Source organism: Acomys russatus, chromosome 5 (genome assembly GCF_903995435.1).
Source record: "Acomys russatus chromosome 5, mAcoRus1.1, whole genome shotgun sequence".
NCBI lineage: Eukaryota > Metazoa > Chordata > Mammalia > Rodentia > Muridae > Acomys > Acomys russatus.
This window is the reverse complement of record NC_067141.1, coordinates 74,315,302-74,334,228: the sequence shown is the minus strand read 5'-3', so window position 1 is coordinate 74,334,228 and position 18,927 is coordinate 74,315,302. Positions and strand designations below refer to the sequence as shown.

General features: G+C 44.6%; 2 protein-coding genes across 5 annotated transcripts in view; one reads left to right on the top strand and one right to left on the bottom strand.

Moving 5' to 3' along the window:
- Positions 1 to 18,927, bottom strand: part of Vti1a (vesicle transport through interaction with t-SNAREs 1A) — a 320,246-nt gene that overhangs the window by 73,624 nt on the left and 227,695 nt on the right. The gene's annotated exons all lie outside the window — the stretch shown is intronic.
- LOC127189723 (peptidyl-prolyl cis-trans isomerase NIMA-interacting 4-like) lies at positions 8,239 to 18,047 on the top strand. The gene is made up of 2 exons (XM_051146796.1): positions 8,239 to 8,266; positions 17,683 to 18,047. The coding sequence occupies exons 1-2, from the start codon at positions 8,239 to 8,241 to the stop codon at positions 18,045 to 18,047; spliced, it is 393 nt and encodes a 130-aa protein (XP_051002753.1).

The window sequence follows — 18,927 nt, the reverse complement described above, 5'->3', positions numbered from 1 at the left end:
GGCCCTTTGTGTTGCCCATGTTTAAAAAGGTGGTGACACCTGGGTTATCAGGTTTTGTTTGTGAAGACAAAGGTCACCTCAGACAATGACACTGCACGCTCTGACCTGTCTGACGAGGTCCCTTGGTGCCTTGTGTGGCAATCAGAGCAACTTTCGTCTTTATTTTCATGAGCTATGAAAGCTGCCTGAGTGGATCACAAGGGATGCTAAGAAGCAAAGTTTTTTTTTTCTAGAAATTTCTTGTTCATTTATTAGTTGTTGATGAATGCAAGCTGGTTGTCACTTTGACACATGCCGGTATAACCTACTGACAGTTTCACTGGTTGTATGACACTCAATTTTTTTCTTCTCTTACTTTTAGGTGATGCTTCAGCTTCTATTTAATCAAAAGAAAAAGTGAACAAATACATGCAAGGAAATCCCTCTCCATGAAGGTGCAGGCTTTACAGAGTGAGTGGTTGGGCTGGAGAGCTGGCTGACGATGGCTATGAGTGTACTGCACTTGCAGAGGATCAGTTCTGCTCCTGGCACTCACCTTAGGAGGCTCACAACTGCCTGTAAGTAGAGCTCTGGGAGGAATCTGATGCTCCTGCCTGAGGGCACCTGCACCCACAGGCACACCCTTCGTACTCTCTCTGCATACATAATGTCAAACATAAAGTAAATGTTTAGGGATGTGAGAAGTTCTGAGGCAATATTCCACTCTGTGGCCCGTGCTGGTGACTTCAGCACTTCCCATGCAGCGTGCCATGTCCAGTGTTCTGCAGCCAGTCAGCCTCACCTGCCTCCAAAAGCAGGGCATGCTGGGAGTGAAGCAGGGCATGCTGGGAGTGCAGCATGAACTCTACTGCGTCGGAGATGGAGAAGGCAAGACTCAGATTCAACTCCTTCTGCGACTGGCCTTCAGCCAGTCAGGAGTCATGAGAGCTAAGGTGACTTTTCACAAACCCGGTTTTTAGTGCCAGATTTTGGATTCCTTCAAAGAACAGGTTTCACTAATCCTGAGTCTTCAGGGAAGACAGGAAGAGATGACAGAAAGAAGTGAAGAGAAGTTAAAACCCACACAGACAAGACGCAGCTGTACTGGGTTTTCTTCCATTTATAGTCTTTTTTTTTTTTTAACCCTTTCTTTTTAAAATATATTATATTAATTTATTCATATTACATCTCAATTGTTATCCCATCCCTCATATCCTCCCATTCCTCCCTCCCTCCCACTTTCCCCTCTCTCCCCTCCCCTATGCCTGTGACTGAGGGGAACTCCCCCCCCCCCCCCCATATATGCTCATAGGGTATCAAGTCTCTTCTTGGTAGCCTGCTGTCCTTCTTCTGAGTGCTACCAGACCTCCCCATCCAGGGGACATGGTCAAATATGGGGTACCAGGGTTTGTGTGAAAGTCAGTCCCCACTCTCCGCTCAACTGTGGAGAATGCCCTGTCCATTGGCCAGATATGGGTAGGGGTTCGAAGTTTACTGCATATATTGTCCTTGGCTGGTGTCATAGTTTGAGCAGGACCCCTGGGCCCAGATCTGCCCATCATAATGTTCTTCTTGTAGGTTTCTAGGACTCTCTGGATCCTTCTATTTCCCCATTCTCCCATGCTTCTCTCACCTAGAGTCCCAATAGGATGTCCTCCCCTCTGTCCCAGTTTCCTAGTTAGTGAAGACTTTCATGGGACATGCCCCTTGGGCTAGTGTCCAGATAAGGGAGTATATGAAAATTAAGTATAGTGTTTTCTTCCCATGGTTACTGTCATTAGATCAGCAGTCACCACAGCTGTTTGGCCCTGAAAACGGGTCACATTTGTCCCTACGTCATCTCAGTGAGGTTCAGCCAATGTTACTTACTTCATGGTCTCTGCGAACCTTCAGTGTTTTAAGAACTGCTTGCAATTGTTTCTTGTCATAATTTCATTATGTGAGGCATTTCAGCTTCCTACAGATCAGACCCCAAATCCAGGAAGCATGTGGCTTGCTCTGTCAGCTCTGGCTCAGCTGAGGTTTATTTTGTGCCCGTACAGGCCATAGGTGTGTGCTGGAGAGGTCTATGGCAGAAGATGACAGGCAGACACAGCAGAAGGTAGCAGCACCCACACTTCATGGCTGCTGCTCCTCAGACCATCTGAGGTGAGGGACTGTTTCCTGCCTCAGTTTATAATTTCCAGTCTGTTGAGCACTGAGGGGTCTCAGTACTGCCTGCATGAGGGCCAGGGCAATCCTTAAAGCATCTCAGCACCCGTAACACTGCGATCTTTAATATAGCTCCTCATGCTGTGGTGATCCCAATCATAAGAGTGTTTCATAACTGTTGTGTTGTTTCTGTTATGGATTGTAATGTAAATACCTGATATGAAAGGGGTTACGACCCACAGGTTAAGAATTGCTGCTTTAAAAAGTGACAAGCAGTAATCTGAGGGCCCCCACTGATCAAAGTAGGGCTTTGAGGACCAAAAGGAGGAATGAAGTCCCACATATGAAATAGAGAAAACACATTTATGGTGAAAGCCAAAACCAAACAAGCCTCTCTGGCCATTTTAGAGATCGCTGGATTAATGCAGCGTTCCACAAGCTGCTAGGTGACTAGACAGGCACCTGGCCGAATGCTCAGGAAGTTGACCCCATGTTCCTTCAGTGAAGAAGAATGACAGGCAGCAAATGCAGAGCCCAAGCCTGTCACTGTGGTAACCCTCGGTCTGTGTCAGCATCACCAAGAATGACCGCTTAAAGCCACTCGGTTAACAGGCTGATAGAGGACCAATTCAATGGGTACAATCAAACCCACTGATTAATCTTGTAATCAATAAGAGTGGTGCAACCAGATACCAGGTGCCTCCTGGAGTGATGAGACCTGTACTTCATTAAGTCTTTAGTGCGCACTACTCGTTTGCACATAGAGTACGGAGGAAAGATGACTGTGTTAAGTAGCACAGCAGAGACACCACAGGCCGAACCCATGGAGCAGACATTTTATAGCGATGAGTCTGATTCATTCAACAAGTAACTGCAAAGAAAGAAGGAGAGGACGTGAACACAAACGAACATCTGGGTGTGTCAAGCACGTGTGATGGGGATGCCTGTCTAGGTCTTGATTTAAACTGCCCATGTGGGCGACCCCTAAACGGAGTCTGCAATTAACAGCAGGACTGTTCAGTGGGAGTGCGGCCACTGTGCGTGAGTGGACTGTTCAGTGGGAATGCGGCCACTGTGCGTGAGTGCCTAGGCAGTTAAGCCAAGTGTGTTGGAGCGCCACTCTGAAACATCATCTGTAGGTAATGTCCCAGAGAGACAAACAAACAAAATGACACAAGAGGAAGGAAAGTAGGAAGGAATAAAGGAATAAAGAAAGGAAGGAAAAGAGGGAGGGAGAGAGGAAGGGAGGGAGGGAGGGGCAAAAAAAAAAAAAAAAAAAAAAAAATGGCTGGGTGCCACACACCTGAAGTCCCAGCACTTGGAGACGAAGAGTGGGATTGTGCAGTTTTAGCTGCACAGCCAGATCCTGTTCCACAACAACACAACCAAAAAACCAACCAAACCCCATCCTAAATGACTGTGGGTAGCTGAAAGTGGGTGTTAGAGACACGGGGGTCTCCCTACATGATTTTCTGCCTCCTCACACACAGATTTCTGAAGTAAAGAAGTAAAACAAGAGGCGTCTAAGACAGGTAATCTCAATAGGCAAGCGAATGAAACCTTATTTACAGGGGCGACAAGCTCATGGCAGCAGTGGCTAGGCCCAAGACTTGAGGAATCACAAGCACGGAGCACACACAGGGACTCGATGTCACCACTTCTCTAGTAAGGCAGCTAGGTACCCAGAGGTTGACATGAGGGGAGGGAGGGCGGCTTCCAGAGTCTGCCTAGGACAGGCAGGCCTGAAGATCTCACTGTGGGCCACTGTTCTTTCACCTCGTCTTCAGGGAAATCCCCAGAGAAAGCACAGCAGAACTACACCTTCTGCAAATATATCATGCAGTGTGTGGCTGGCAACACGCTGTGGACAGGATCCTCAGATGGCAGAGGGCCAGCGTATTTCAAAGCCACATATCTTTTCTGCAGCCCCTATCTCCTTCCATTACCATGCAGTTTTTGGATCTGTGATCAACTTGACCTTTGAGGGAGCTGGGTCACAAGCAATCTCACCAGATTTGAATCAAAAATGACTAAGTGGGACCTTTAATAGCCCCATGTCAGCTTTCCTCAATTAAGTGACCACAACTAGCAAATAGCCATCACCATGGGGATTGTGGGCGGTCCTAAGATACGCGGTGTCTGCAATAGTGAACCACAAAAAACAAAACCCAAACACAACAACAACAACAATAACAACAACATCAACAACCAGACCTTCTCATAAAAGTTTGTGAGTCATTCCTCAGCTTTACAATCCTTTGTGCTCTTGTCAGGAATGTCCACAAACTTCCACGACTGTAGGCAAAGTCTAAAAAAGCTGCGATGCTCCAAACTCCTGAGACTCAGGGACTCTGGGTCACTGTTGTACTCTCATTGGTTACAGGAGCTTCACTCATTCCTTCATCAACTGGAGACTAAACAGAGACTGCCTAATTGTGCTCTTTTTCTGAGCATGTGTCACACGTTCAGACTATATTTACTTTTTGCACAATCGGTCTCTGCTTCCTAATCAACAGCAGCCATGCTTTGGGAAACAGGAGTCAAGTCATACAGCACGGTGGGCCATCTGAACTGGAGGCTGTCCCCGGCACCCAGGAAGTCAATCTGTCACAGGAACACATATGCTATTAGTTATTAATCAGCAGAGGTGTTCAGTCCAGGCACCCTGGCAAAGCTGCAGCCCAATCTTACTGCAGAATTAAGTGCTGGATGCAACGTCAGGATGCCAAGCTCAGGACTCAGTGTGGTCCCGCCCCAACTCCATCCATTCGGAGCATCCACTTCACTGTGAGGCTCTGAACATGAGGGAGCTGCTGCTGTTGCTCAGGGCTCTTAGTTAAGGTCCTGTTACTCTCCATACAGGCCAGGCCCCCCTTTTCCCCCACTGCACTCAAACAGGATTTCTCTCCTCTACTTGTAATCTGGTTCTCTCCCCCCCAACCCCCGCTTACACTCCCCCCCTTCCAAGAGGGTTTCTCTGTATAGCCTTGGTTGTCTTAGACTCACTTTGTAGACCAGGCTGGCCTTGAACTCAGCAATCTGCCTGCCTCTGCCTCCTGAGTGCTCCTACTCCTGTGCCCTCTGGCTACTCTTAACTCTTGCAAGACAAAGCTTTCTATTTTTTAAAAGATTACTTTTATGCATGTATGTGCACCACATGCATGCCTGGTGGCCGTAAAGGCTAGGAGAGGTGCAGGTGGATTCCCTGGACCTGGGGACATACATGGTTATGAGCTGCCATGTTGTGGTAGAAACAAGCCCGGGCCTCTGCAGAAGCAGCAGGTGCACTTAACTGTTGAGCAATCTCTTCAGCCATGGTGTGCATTTTAAATCATTTTTATTTTGCTATGGAATTGTTTGAATTCCTTATTTACTCTCAGATATCCAGTCTGTAGAGAATAGGTTGTCTCTTTACACTGTTGATTATTCACGTTCTAGTGGAGAAGCATTTTTGTTTTATGCAACCCATTTATTTCTCTTTTGTTTTCTGTGATTTGGGGTCATATCTAATAAGTCTTTGCAAAGCCCAAAGCATGAAGTAGTTCGCCTACATTTTCTTCTAATAGTTGCATAGTTTTGTGTATTGCTCATTCTCAGTTGATTTTCAGATATGGTGTAAGGCAGGAGCTAGCCCATTCTTTAGCGTGTGATATCCAATTTCCCATGAATCATTTGCTGAAGAGATGGCCCTTCCTCCAATGTATGCTCTTAGAACACTGACTGAAAATTAGCATCTGTATTTTTTTTGAAAGCTCCTCTGATGATTTTTACCAACAACCAGAGCTGAGGGCCAGTGGGTTAAACTGACATGCTTCAGAAGGATTCCACAAAAATAAAAGGAGACTGGCACTGCTGTAAAGACACATGGCTTCTTGAAGGATTCTTATTCAAACTTATGTGAACATGAGACCCTTGTACGAGAACATTTATTAACACAGATGGAACTGCATTTGCACCTCTGTGGAAGCTGGTAATGAAGGCTGATATCCCTGGCTGCACTCTTAATCACAAAGCCCCACATTGGTAAGTATGAAGGGTAAAGACTAAGCCTTTTCCACAGGAAGGATAAAGAGTGCCAGTTTCTCAATGCTCAACTAGGGACCAAGACACGTGACCTCACAGTTAGAAGGGATCTTACATGCTACCTAGCACACACACACACACACACACACTCTTGCACATAGTCACACGCACCACACACACCACCACACCCATGCACACAGTCATACACACACTCATGTACACAGTCACACACACATGTAGACACACTCGTAGGCTCATACACATGCTCACACACATAACACACACACTCATGTATACAGCCATACACACATGCAGACACACTTGTAGGCTCATGCACATGCTCTCACACACACACCACACACACACTCATGCACACAGTTACACACACATGCAGACACACTCGTAGGCTCATACACATGCGTGCGCGCACACACACACACACAAACACACACACACACATACACTGGCAGACACACACAGAAACTTTCCCCTGACCATCCTCTCTGATGGTCATCTAGCTACAGACTGAGTTATTCAACCACGAGAGACCTCATTCCTTCACAGGACAACACATTTCATTGTGGGGCAAACCGAGTGTTCTAAGTCACCTCCCTCCCTCCAACTTCTCCTGTTCACAGCTCCGCTTTCTGGCACAGTAGCAGAAAGGCCTCCTTCTTTCTGATGAGTGTCCTTCAGCACTCATTAAGGTGGAACATGGTACACCACTATAAACACAGGACTGCAACAGGCGCCAAGAGAATTAGATTTGAGTTGCAGCTCTGCCTCCAACTTTCTGACATAATAACTAAAGCCCCTCGGGCTTGACTTTCATCATGATATAAAAACTGCATAAAAACAAAGACAATGGAAAACTGGCATACTAGTGAGCACTGGATTGAAAGTATAAGTCAGATGCCTTATAATTGCCAAGTACTGGACAAAGCAAGCCACTGTGCCTGCAGTACTTTAAGGCATGATAGTTTTATGTTTGAGCAGATTTTTGGTCAGTTGGCTCCTGCATTATCCTTGTCTTCTGAAGACATTCAGTTTTGCTCAACAGGAATCTTAAAGATGCTCCTGAGAGCTCTGCAGTGCCCTCTGTCTGCCACTTGCTTCGGTGAGTCAGCGAATCCCAAACACGTTCTTGCAAGATGGCAGGGGTAACTGTGCGCTGATACCACCTGCTAATTTGTGAACACGCCAGAGAAATAAAGAATAATGGTCTCGGATCGAGAGGTGGGTCTAGGATCTGTTGTTCACCCACGTAGGTGGCCTTGGGCAAATTTGCTTACTTCAGTCTCTCCACACATACAAGGAGAAAAACAAGGTGTTTTGTGGTACTATTAAAACAAAGCAGCACATGCCAAGCTCCCAGCAGGAAATTTTGTTCATTTGACTGCAAGATATTTTAACCAGGACAGTTTTTTTAAAAATCAGTGACGATTTCCTTGAAAAGTCTACATATCTTCTAAAGCAGGCATTTTAGGGCCTTCTACTGCATGGGGACAGAGTTCCAATTTAGCATAAGTTTTCTGTGGGACCCACATACATTATCTCTTAGGCCAGTATCTGATTTTTAATTATTTTAGGTAGGCCTTCACTATAAAATGCAGCGGATCCCAACCTCACTGTGTAGCCCAGGCTGACTGCCTTTAAGCATGTGATCTTCCTGCCTCGGCATCCTCAGCTGCTGGGATTACCGGTGGACGTCCTTATACCTGGCCAGATAAGCAAGCCAATCATCAACATCTAATACTCACTTTGCTAACAAAACTGGCAAAAGAAAGTTTTGGAAGTAAATTGATTCCTGGGACTAACTCCCCAATGCTTCTACTGTAAAAATAATGCCTTCAATTTGTATACTCATTTGAAAGTCCTTCCCAGTAAAAGGGAGCATTTGTTTGCAACTTAGTTCTGCTAACTACATTCCTGAGGCCAGGGAACATAATTTGTACAAACTCAGAGAAACAGATATTTCCCCAGAGAAGAAATACAAATGGCGGTAAATACAAGAAAGATGCCCTCCACCATTTAGCCACCAGGGGATGTGATTAGGAACCCACAGGGCTTCCCTGTGTCCAAACAATGCTGACAAAAGGGACAACAGGAAGTGGTGGAAAGAATTAAGGGACTCAGAGCTCTACTACATAGCTGGTGGGGATGTGAACATTTTTCCTCATCACATAGCTGGCAATTCCTCCAAAGTTAAGCAAGGAGGGGGAAATGGAAACATAAGACCAAGAAAAAGCTTTGCAACAACATTAGTTAATCTCAAAAGCCAGAAAGCAGAAATGTTCATTACTTGATATAAAAGCAGATGAATACAATTTGTGTGTATGTGTGTACATACATGCGCATATGTAGAGTAGAAGGCTATCTGCCAACCAAAAGACACTTGGTATTAACACATGCCTCAACATGGATGAACCTTGAACACATCATGCTGAGTGAGGCCAAACACAAAAGACCACATAACGCGTAGCTCCATTTATGTGAAATGTCCACAACAGTCAAATGTACAGAGACAGAAAGATTAGCAGTGGTCAGGAGATGGGGAATAGCTACTGATGGGTGGCGCATTTCTTTTTGTGGCGATGAAAATATTCCAGAATTGACTGTGGAGATGGTTGTGTGACTACGTGAATACGCTAAGAGCCGATGAACACATGGTATGTAAATCATATCTCAATAAAAGCTGTTAAAAAAAAACCCTCAATAGAGGCACAGTATCATTAAGCCATAAGGCTCAAGGATCAATTAAATTTACACCAGAGTGCAAAGAACATGTGTGTTCTATAAGGGCATTTTATATGGATAATTGCTTAATATAGTCAACTGCTTTAATTTTTTTCATTTAGATTATTTTTCCAGGAGCAGCTGAATTTTAAGGAGGTAAATAATAAACAAAGCCACTGTAGTTCAAGAAGCGAGTTTCTTTTATTTTACTTCCCAGGATTGACTCAATGGTGTAAAATGCTATTAGGAAAAAGAATGGTGAAGTTTGAATGAGAAAATGTGTTTCATCGTGGAAGATAAAAGTCTTTCTTCTCTCTAGTGAATACAGGTAATTTCAGAAGCAGCGACTCCTAATTATTCAGTGTTGAAAAGCTAAAATAAAAAAAGGTTCACATTGAAAACAGTGACCTCCAGTTTGCTCTGTGAATGAAGACAGACACAAATTCTCATTTTCCTGGAGTCCTGGTTGATAAGTGAGTTGGGGAAATGCATGCATTTCTTCATTACAGTGCAGTCGACTGTTCATTTAAATAACAATAACTGGCATAAAAGCCACAGACACATTATCTAGCAATTCTACTGTATTGAAACGCATTATTAGAGCGAACAATGCCAAGTACAGTAAATAAATGACTGTCCCTCATTTTCAGCATTATTCCTGCTTACTTAGCTTTGTGAGAGGGTACCATCATTATGGCTGGTGTATTCAACACCTTGGCCAACACCGTTCGCATGGATAACTCTTGAACTGGAAGGGGTTTTAAAATAGCTATGGTCTTTTCTAGTTCATGGCAGGAGAGGGAAAAGTCATCCAATCCAGCACTTACACATCAGGCATTCTCAATAGAAAATGGTTGAAGAAACCAATGTCTAGTCACTACATACAGAAATTGAAGCCCCCATCAGGGACAGCATACACAACAGGCTGGCTTAGAGTGTAAAACCTGCAGAGTAGTTTAACTTGGAATCAGATGCTTAAGAACTTGCTCATACTTCTGCCTTTCATGTCCTTGTGCTCGGAGTAGAAACCTTTCTTTAGTTTCTCTCTTCTTATACCAAAATGGCTAGGATCCCACCCAAAGCTCTGAGAAAACTTGGTTCCAAGGGCATCTTCTGTCTCCCAAGTGTAGGACAAATAGAAGAAGCTATTTGGGGTCATTTGTTCTTGAATCTCCAGCTTGCACACTTAAGGGTGATCTGGTATATAGTATATGACAGAGGAAGAGGAAGACGCTCCGAGGGGGAGACCCCCACCACAAGCCACGCAGAGGGCTTGGCAAGTTCGAAGCCAAGTCTTTCCACCCAGGCTCTCCAGACATGCGCATGAAGTCATAGACAAGACTCCTTATGAATCAACAAGCAGCACCCTAATCCAATCCCATCATGATTCAGAGTTTATAATTCTTTAGCAGTGAGTCACTTTCTCCCCCAAGCTCATGAACCCTCTACATTTTCTCCACAGCAAAGCTCAGGGCAAGATGTGCAGGGGCCCAGTCTGAAGCTGTGTAGCAAGCCCAGTCCTGTCACTCCACTGTCTGCACAGAGTGCCTACCCACAGACTTTGCCTTACTCTTCTGTGCTCATCTGGAGCCTCAAGCACTACACACTGCTCTAGTGCTCCCATGTCCAGTTCTTTCCTTTCAGGCCAGCCATCTGACCGCAGCAAATACAACACAGCTAAGAACTCCTTGTGCAGTCTGCTGCTGTGCCACACCTAAATGTATAATGTTATCTACTGTTTGTCACTAGACAGATGACCTATAGCCTTTTAAAAAAATCATATCTTTATTATGCCATGTGTGGAGATGAAGCAGTGGACACTGAGACAGGATGACTGTAAAGGATGAATGGGCAAGAATGTCCCATGCATTTCAAACATTACTTGCTCTCTCCTGGTCCAAACTGAAGCCTCTCTTTATCCTGTAAACTCTTAAATAAATGGCACCAATTTCTGTCCTGCCATCTTCCCTTGAGTCAAACCTTATGGGACTCATACCGTCTTCCTTGGACTCATCTCCTCAGTCAAGATCCCTAGGTGGCCCGCTCCCTGCTGGCAGGTTCCTGTACTGACTCACATCCTGACTGCTGAGACTGGCTCTTCACAAGTTTGCAGTATGTTTGACAAAGCAGTGTGCCTTTCCAGGCTCAGTGTACTTACAAAGTAGTTAGTGGTTCAGAAATCTCTTCCCTGGGGTTAGCAGCCTGCCTCCAACAAGTCTACAACGCACCGGCCTCAGATATGTGCAACAGGTGACATCAACAGGCACTGCAATGATGCAGGGTAGCCTGCCAACGTCTTCAGAAGCTTACTGTGCCCTTGAAGTGGGTCATCCTCAGGAGCTGTCGCGTTTCATCTACCCAGCAGGTGTGTGTCATCAAATAAACATCATCAAATGTCTTCCAGCCTGGAACAAATATCTGGCAAGGAAAAGAAGCAGACAAGCTTGCTGCCTAGCGTGCCTGGCGGAGGGACGTCTCTTGAGATGCCCTTTCTTAAACCTGGGAAAAGCAACATTTTTATGAGCTAAAGGTTTCCTATCCCTCTTATTTTGGTCTTCTCTCCCATTTATCCATTCTCCTCATCTTCCCAGTTAAGAAGTTTGCTAAAGAAAGGATCTCAGTGCTGTAAGTCCGTCTACTAAGTGTTGAAAGAGGACTGTGAAGAGCTGTCCCACAGAGGTATACCTCCCCTAAAACTCTGCTAGTAATAAGTAGGCCAGTTGGCTTTCTTGGATGTCCCTGTTTCATCAAGATGGTTTAGTGTTTAAATTATCAATGCTTTCTTCTTTATGTTGGAAGCAATAGCTTATAATTTGTATAATTTTGTGATTAACTGGACAGGAAGGTAGGAAATAATATATCCCAATTCTCATTGGATATTCTTTTTTTTTTTTTGAGACAAGGTTTCTCTATGTAGCCTTGGCTGTCCTGGACTCGCTTTGTAGACCAGGCTGGCCTCAAACTCACAGTGATCCGCCTGCATTTGCTTCCCGAATGCTGGGATTAAAGGCGTGCGCCACCACGCCCAGCTCCTCATTGGATATTCTTAAGCTTACTTCATCATTACATATCTAAATACCAGACATCATCAAGCCAAAAATAGCTTTAAAAAGCAGTTAACCCTAACTTCAAAGTTATGAAAAGACTTTACAATAGAGGAAACATGTGGGTGCTAATGTGTTTGTCTTGTTTTCAAATTTATGTCCATAGTTTCTAAGCCCTGAAGCACAAACAATTCTCACAGAAGCGTGAACACCATACATATCGCTCAAGAAGGAAGTGAGGCTCAGAGTGACTTGGCAAGCTGTGTGGATTGCTATAAGGTCCCCATACGCACGCAGCTTCTTAGTGCTTTCATGGTAGGTTTGTTTGTACATCTCTGATCTAATGGTGTTCTCCAGACTCTCAGCATCTAAGCAGCACTCTAGCTGTCATTGACTTAACTATTTCTTTCAGGTCAACTAAATGGTGACCTTTTACAGGAAACAGCCACTTCTGTGGACAGAAATATCATTAAGTTCATAGGTTTGATGACTCCTTAAACCTGTTCTTTTGGAAAAATTACTGGGTTAAAAAGCAACCTAGCTCAGAAGAGCATGAGCTCAGGCTGACACTGTGTTGTGAGCTAGACCTTGCAGCAGCGATGGACGAAGAGCCCCCTCTCCCACGGAACTCACATGATAAATATGAGGTGACAGTAAAGTTATCACTGCCTTAGTGTCCCTTGTCCAAGTGCTTCTGTAGAACTGCAAGTGTACAGATTGTGGAATTAGGAGATGTTTTGGGAACAGGCCTTAGTCTACATGTGAAATTCATTTTTGCTTTATATACGCAGTGCAGTATATGCTCACAGTGAGGTGACAATTTTACAAAGTATGTCCATTTGCTGGATAAACAAAGTTTCATGGTGTAGAACTTTCCCCTCCAGGTGTCAAGTGATGGCCGAAAGATCCCAAGTTCAGGGCATACTGGGTTTGAATTTTAGGGCTTCGGATGCTCAAGCTGAAACATCATTCTAGACAGCAACACGCGCAGGGAGAGGAGTCAAATAGGGAGGAGTGCACTGAGCACAGAGGACAGCAAGCTGAAGCAGAGACAAACTGTCGACTGTGCGCCCATAGGACCAGTGTCCTTCTGAGCAATTCCCATAAAACTAGTTATGGCCTAGGTTAAGTCTTCATTGGTTGGGCTTCCTCAGATTACACTCTCCCATGCTCGAAGAGTTCTCACTGGGGGACACATTTTTGGGACACGGCAATAGATTGGAAGAATGGAAGGAAGAAGAGATGCCAAAGACATGGGAGGGGCCACGCCCTCTTTTGATATTACCTAGGATCTCAGTGATGTCACCACCTTGGGCCATAAGAGAACAATTCCACACCTCACACTGACATGCCTACAGGACAACTCAAGTCCCCACCCCCAAGGTCGGGCTTGGTGACCGTGCTCCCGACAGTCTGCCTTAGAGCTACAGTACAGATGGGAGCCATCACTAGTGATCTAAGGAAAGCACACTACAGAAGCAGTTTGACTTCTAAACATGTTTTTCTTGACTCCATGTAGGCGCATGTTCCTGGGTGCTGACTAGCATGGGAACAGCTGTGCTCCCGAGGCTGATGCACACGAGGAATCACAAAGCTGACTCTGACATTTGCTGCTGGTATCATTTTGAGCAAGTTATGAATTTTTCTAACCCTTGTCCATAAAGGAAAATAGTAATGCCTCCCTTATGAATTTGCTCTGAGTGTTAAACGAAACCAAATGAGACCATGATTACTTAGCAATTAGAGTTTAAGTGCTCTTAAAATAAATGGCAATTAAGGGGACAGTAATCAATGACGATGATGATTCAGAAATGATTTGTTTGGTTTTCCAGTTAAAAAGCTGAGGAGGAAACCCCTGGCATCAGAGAGCAGAGCATAGAAGAACAAGCAGTCGCTTCACAGGAGAGTCTGTGTGTGCAGCACAGTGGCGAGACACGGGCATTAGGCAGGAGGAAGGAGCGCCTCCGTGGACCATGAGCCAAGCCTCAAACCCCAGCAGGTTTAGTGTGGGACAAGCAGTGGGGGCCACTCCAAGCAGTCTCAGTACACACAGAAACACAGACAAGGGCTCCCTCAAGCTGTGACAGGGGCCTGATGGCAGGAACTGCAGATCCAGGAGGAATCCGGAAATAGGCTATCAGCGGCAGGTGCAGCTTTCAGGGGTGGGTGGGAGACTGCTTAGAGGCTTTCCCACACTTTCAACAGCTTTCGCTCCTTGTAGTTTTAAAGCTGCCCAGTATCTGCAGAGTACAGGCTGATGGTCTGCAGCCATTAAATCTGCATATAGCACAACAAGATGCTAAGTAATCAAAAATCCCTGAACTTGCACCAGTATCTACCAGCAACAGAGGCAGACAGCAATGCGTTTTGAAGGAATGCTGGATGGTGAGGTAGAGGTGGGGAAAGTGGGTGAGCACCCATGGTGTGATGCATGGTTCCCTTAATTAGATCCACGCTGCATGTCAGCACACGCGTGTCAGCACACGTGTGTCAGCACAGGTTCTCTAAGCAGGAAAGGCCCCTCATATCCCTCCCTCTCCATTTATTTTGTCAATTTCCTTTTTCTCCCCTTTGGAGAACAGCTTTAGCTGGATCTATGGGGGGGGGGGGCGGCAGTTGGAGAGGGAGGGGAAGGGAAGGCGAGAGGAGAAGTGGGCAGAGGTGGTGCTCACGCAGCCAGTTACATCATTTAGTCCGCATAGAGTCTAAGCACAAATGTGGTTGGGTAGAGAAACAGGTTCGTAGGAAGGAGCCTTTCAAGTGAGATGGAGATTTTTCCTATTCACAACCACAAGGCTTTACTGAGAACACACTGAGTATCCATTTTGTTTTCCGTGGTGCAATAAATAGACATTTCAAAAGTAAGACTTTATGTTAATGTCTGGCCAGTCCAAAACAATGTGACTCTTACAACTTAAACAAAACAAAACAAAATAGGAATCGGAGAGGAATGAAGGCAGCAGGTGGAAAGGTGGCCTCTGAATAAGACCGCGTGTGTATATGTCATGAATAGGAAGGCTCACTGGGAATGGGAAAAAAAGAGACCTAGGTTTCATATGAAACCCAGTCATCCTTCCAGGTACTGAAAGACTGTCAAGGGCTGAAGCCCTGGCCTTATCCTAGCGGGCAGTTATAGGGAGCCACCAAGCAATGCTTCTCAGTTCTCACTCCCAGGGGTCACACGTGGGACAGGTGTCTTTGACTGAAGGGACAGAGATAAAGTGCAAAGTGCTATGAGAATTAAAGCGAGCCAGGGGTGACTGGCTGGGGAGATGTCAGTGCTCCTGTTACGTGGGTCTCCTCTAAGCTGGACCCTGGATCTGCTGAGAGTGCTGCTGCTGTCCAAGGAGACAGCATGAGGTATGGACTGCAGAGCACAGAGTAAATGCTGGATAGTCAGCACTCTGTTCCTCACAGGATCCAAAATGGTTCCCATGTGCACTCACTAGTTATGTGTGGAAGGTCCCTGGCCTAGGACTTAGCCACCTTTGTATGTGGGCTGGCTTTGCAGTTAACTTTACTGCACAGTTAAGGAGTGACCTTGAAGCCCAGCAGGCCTGGGGATAGGGCATGTGGGAGCAGTCTGCCAGGAAGAACTGAATATGCAAATAGCACGGATGATTGTTAGTAGTGGGGGTGCCTTGCGCTTAATGGGTTAAACAAACACAACTACGATTACAGATTGCCGTCCAAACTATGTCTATGGGGCCCCTAAACCTTAGCAGTAGGGAGTTCTGGTACCAGTGAGCAAGTAAACTTGTTAAACTGCAAATGTTCCAAATGACTTCCAGAATGGGCTATTTTGCACAATCTGATGATTTGGGATTTTGTCAAATTAATGTCAGCAGATATGCCCTATAATTAGTATAAAATATTTTAAATGAAGCTATTCATTAACTCATTGATTTTTTTTTAACAGATTGGGAACCTGAATTTAAATGATGCCCAAAAATATAACTAGGTACACTCACAAAGAGAAGAATGGGCTATGAGTCTTTAAATGGGATGCAGAAGTTAAAAATGCTATTACTGTTCAGACACTCTGAGAACATTAAAACTGCCCATTAAATAAAAATCTAATAATTGGCCCACTGAATTGTGACATTTTGTAACCTGTACAGGATTGTAGGAAATTGTGGGAAAAAAGCTCTTCTGAAGCAGAATTTGATTTGCAGTGTGATATTATTCCAGAAGCCAAGGTCTCATGCACACAATCACAGAACAACAATGCTGCCTGGCTAATGAAGCCAAGGAGGACTGGAAGCCAGAGCGCAGGCGCGCGACTCACGGCTCCCCAAGGTGAGTTATATTGCTGCTTAAGACAAACATCGGGCAAGTACATGAGCTCAGAGCAAACCCCAACTTGAAACTGGCTCCTTACCAGACACAGCTTATAGACCTAATGAAGACGGACCTAGAGTTTACAAGCTTACTTCGCAATACCATTAACTTAGCATGGCACAGAGGCATCTGCCAGGGCAGAGACCTGAGCTTGCCCAGTGCCGCCCTCTCCATGTGAGGGACTAGGCAGTCCACAGAGACACTGAATGGACTAAGTTCAGAGTACTGGTGTGCCTAACAGGAGCAGGATGTCAGGGAAGAGTGAACTCCAGTTGTAAGTGTAGTCCGCACACTGTATCATGTCCTGGAGCTGATGTGGGTGAGCTTTTGATGAAAAAAAAAAAAAAAAAGTTCTGGCCAGAGGACCAGTAAGAGGGAAGCAAAAGCCGGAGGGATATCTCAGGAACAGGATGAAGTTCAGTCTGGGCAGGACACAGGAGAAGGTGGTTGTAGGGAAAACCCACACACAGGGGCCAGGAGAGCCCACAGGGCCAGCACCACAGACACTGCTATATGTACTTTGAATGAGCAGAAACCTTTCATCGCTATACTTTTTTTTTTTTTTTTAAATTCCCTAAGACAGAGAGTGCTGCTTTACAGTCCAGGACAGACTGGAAGTCCTGATCCTTCACCAGAACCTTCCAAGCGCGTGGATTATAGGTATAGGTCCCCACACCTGGCTTCCATGCAGGCTCATTAGTCAAAAGCACTGGCTGCTTTTTCCAAAGGACCCTTTGTCAATTCCCTGCACCCACATGGTGGCTAACAACCATCTACTCTTCCAGTTACAGGAGATCTCACGCAATTTTCTCTCTTCTGCAGGTACCATATGTATGCAATGCACAGACATACATGCATGCAAACACCAATATTCATAGAATAAAAATAAATATACCACATATACATGTATACACACACATGTACGTGCACACGTTATATGGCTACAATTTTCTATTCCTTTCTGGAAGCTTTGTTAGCAAACTCACTAGACACTGACAGAAGAGAGGACTCACTAGAAAGGTCAATGACCACTGGACACAGACGTGAAAGGAAGTGAAGGCAGACATTAACTGGGATTACAGGAAGCCAGGTGAGTGAGAAGGATGAAGGATCACTGTACAGATGCTGCAGAAGGCATGTCAGTATGTAGTGGGGGCCTAGCCCCACAGTGTACATTTTTAATGCTTATTTTGTATTTCAGCCAATCCACAGTAATACAAAGACCCTATTTTTACCCCCACAGAGTTGTTACATTTTGCCTGTGAGACTGCACACTTTGTAAAGCTGGCAAGTCCAGTGGAAGGGCCTCTGTAAGAGTGAAGCAGTGAGCCTTTCAAATGTTGGCAGGGTTATCTGTTTATCGGAACAGTTAAGAATTCAACAGCAAGCTTAAGAGATGGCGCTGAAGGGAAAAGGGGCAAAGGAGGTGCAGCCTCTGGGAGTGGCGGGGCTGACAAAAAGTCTCAAAGCCCTAAAGGTGGTGGCAATGTCATAAAGGTCAGACACATTTTATGTGAAAAACATGGCAAAATCATGGAAGCCATGGAAAAGTTAAAGTCTAGAATGAGATTCAGTGAAGTGGCCTCACAACACAGTGAAGATAAAGCCAGGCAAGGGGGTGACTTGGGTTGGATGACCGGATGGTCCATGGTGGGACCATTTCAAGAAGCAGCATTTGCCTTGCCTGTAAGTGGAATGGATAAGCCTGTATACACAGACCCACCAGTTAAGACAAAATTTGAATATCATATTATGTTTGAAGGAAGAAAATAAAATCATATGAAATGTTCTTAAAAAAAAAAAAAAAGTAGACAAGCTAAATAAACATGCTTTTGTTCTTTCTCTTCAGTGAAGAATGTTATCAACTCTTTTTACTTAAACTTCCCCAGAGAATGAGAGTGAAAAAGTTTAAGGCTACGTATGGTAGTGCTCGCCTTTAATCTAACACTTGGAAGGCAGGTGGATCTCTTGAGTTTGAGGCCAGGCTGGTCTACAGAGTGAGTTTTAGGACAGCCAGGACTACATAAAAAAACCCTGACTAAAAAACCCTCAAGCAACCACCAACCAATCAACCAAACACCACCACCACTTCTGCCAGCACCCTCCTCCCACAAAAACCCTCAAAACACAAAAATCAAAGTTTGGCTACATACTCTGAAGAGAGCAACCAAGAATACAGCCATTAATTCTGGTCTGTTGTTCTATAACTGAGAGTAGTGAGACAAGTAAGAGGCAATTATGTGAACTGGATAGACTTTTATGGCTAATTTCAAATAATTATGGATTAAAATATACCAACTGCCAAGTGAGAAGAACTTCACAATTTTTACTCAAAGTAAGAGCAAATTATAGACAGATTTCCCAACTTGGAAGCCAATTAAATGTCTACATGCAAAATTTGTATAGAAAAATATAAAAGGGAATAAAAAATAAATATAAATATACAAAAGAGGAAAATATAAACTAATTAACAATAATTAAACAGGGTCAAAAAAGAAGTTTCTTTTTTTTTTTTTAAAACGGCTTTCTGTATTTTCAAGACATACAAAGAGAGTAATAGGTTTTCAACTCTTAAAATTTATTATTTTATTACAAGTACTTCAATATACTTGTCACATTTCTAAATAAGACTAACAGAGAGGTGGGAATGTAG

Coding starts and splice junctions, on each gene's coding strand:
- LOC127189723 (XM_051146796.1), top strand. CDS start 8,239: ATGCTGACAAAAGGGACAACAGGAAGTG. Junction 8,267..17,682: donor AAAAGGGACAACAGGAAGTG/GTGGAAAGAATT, acceptor ATGGCGCTGAAG/GGAAAAGGGGCAAAGGAGGT.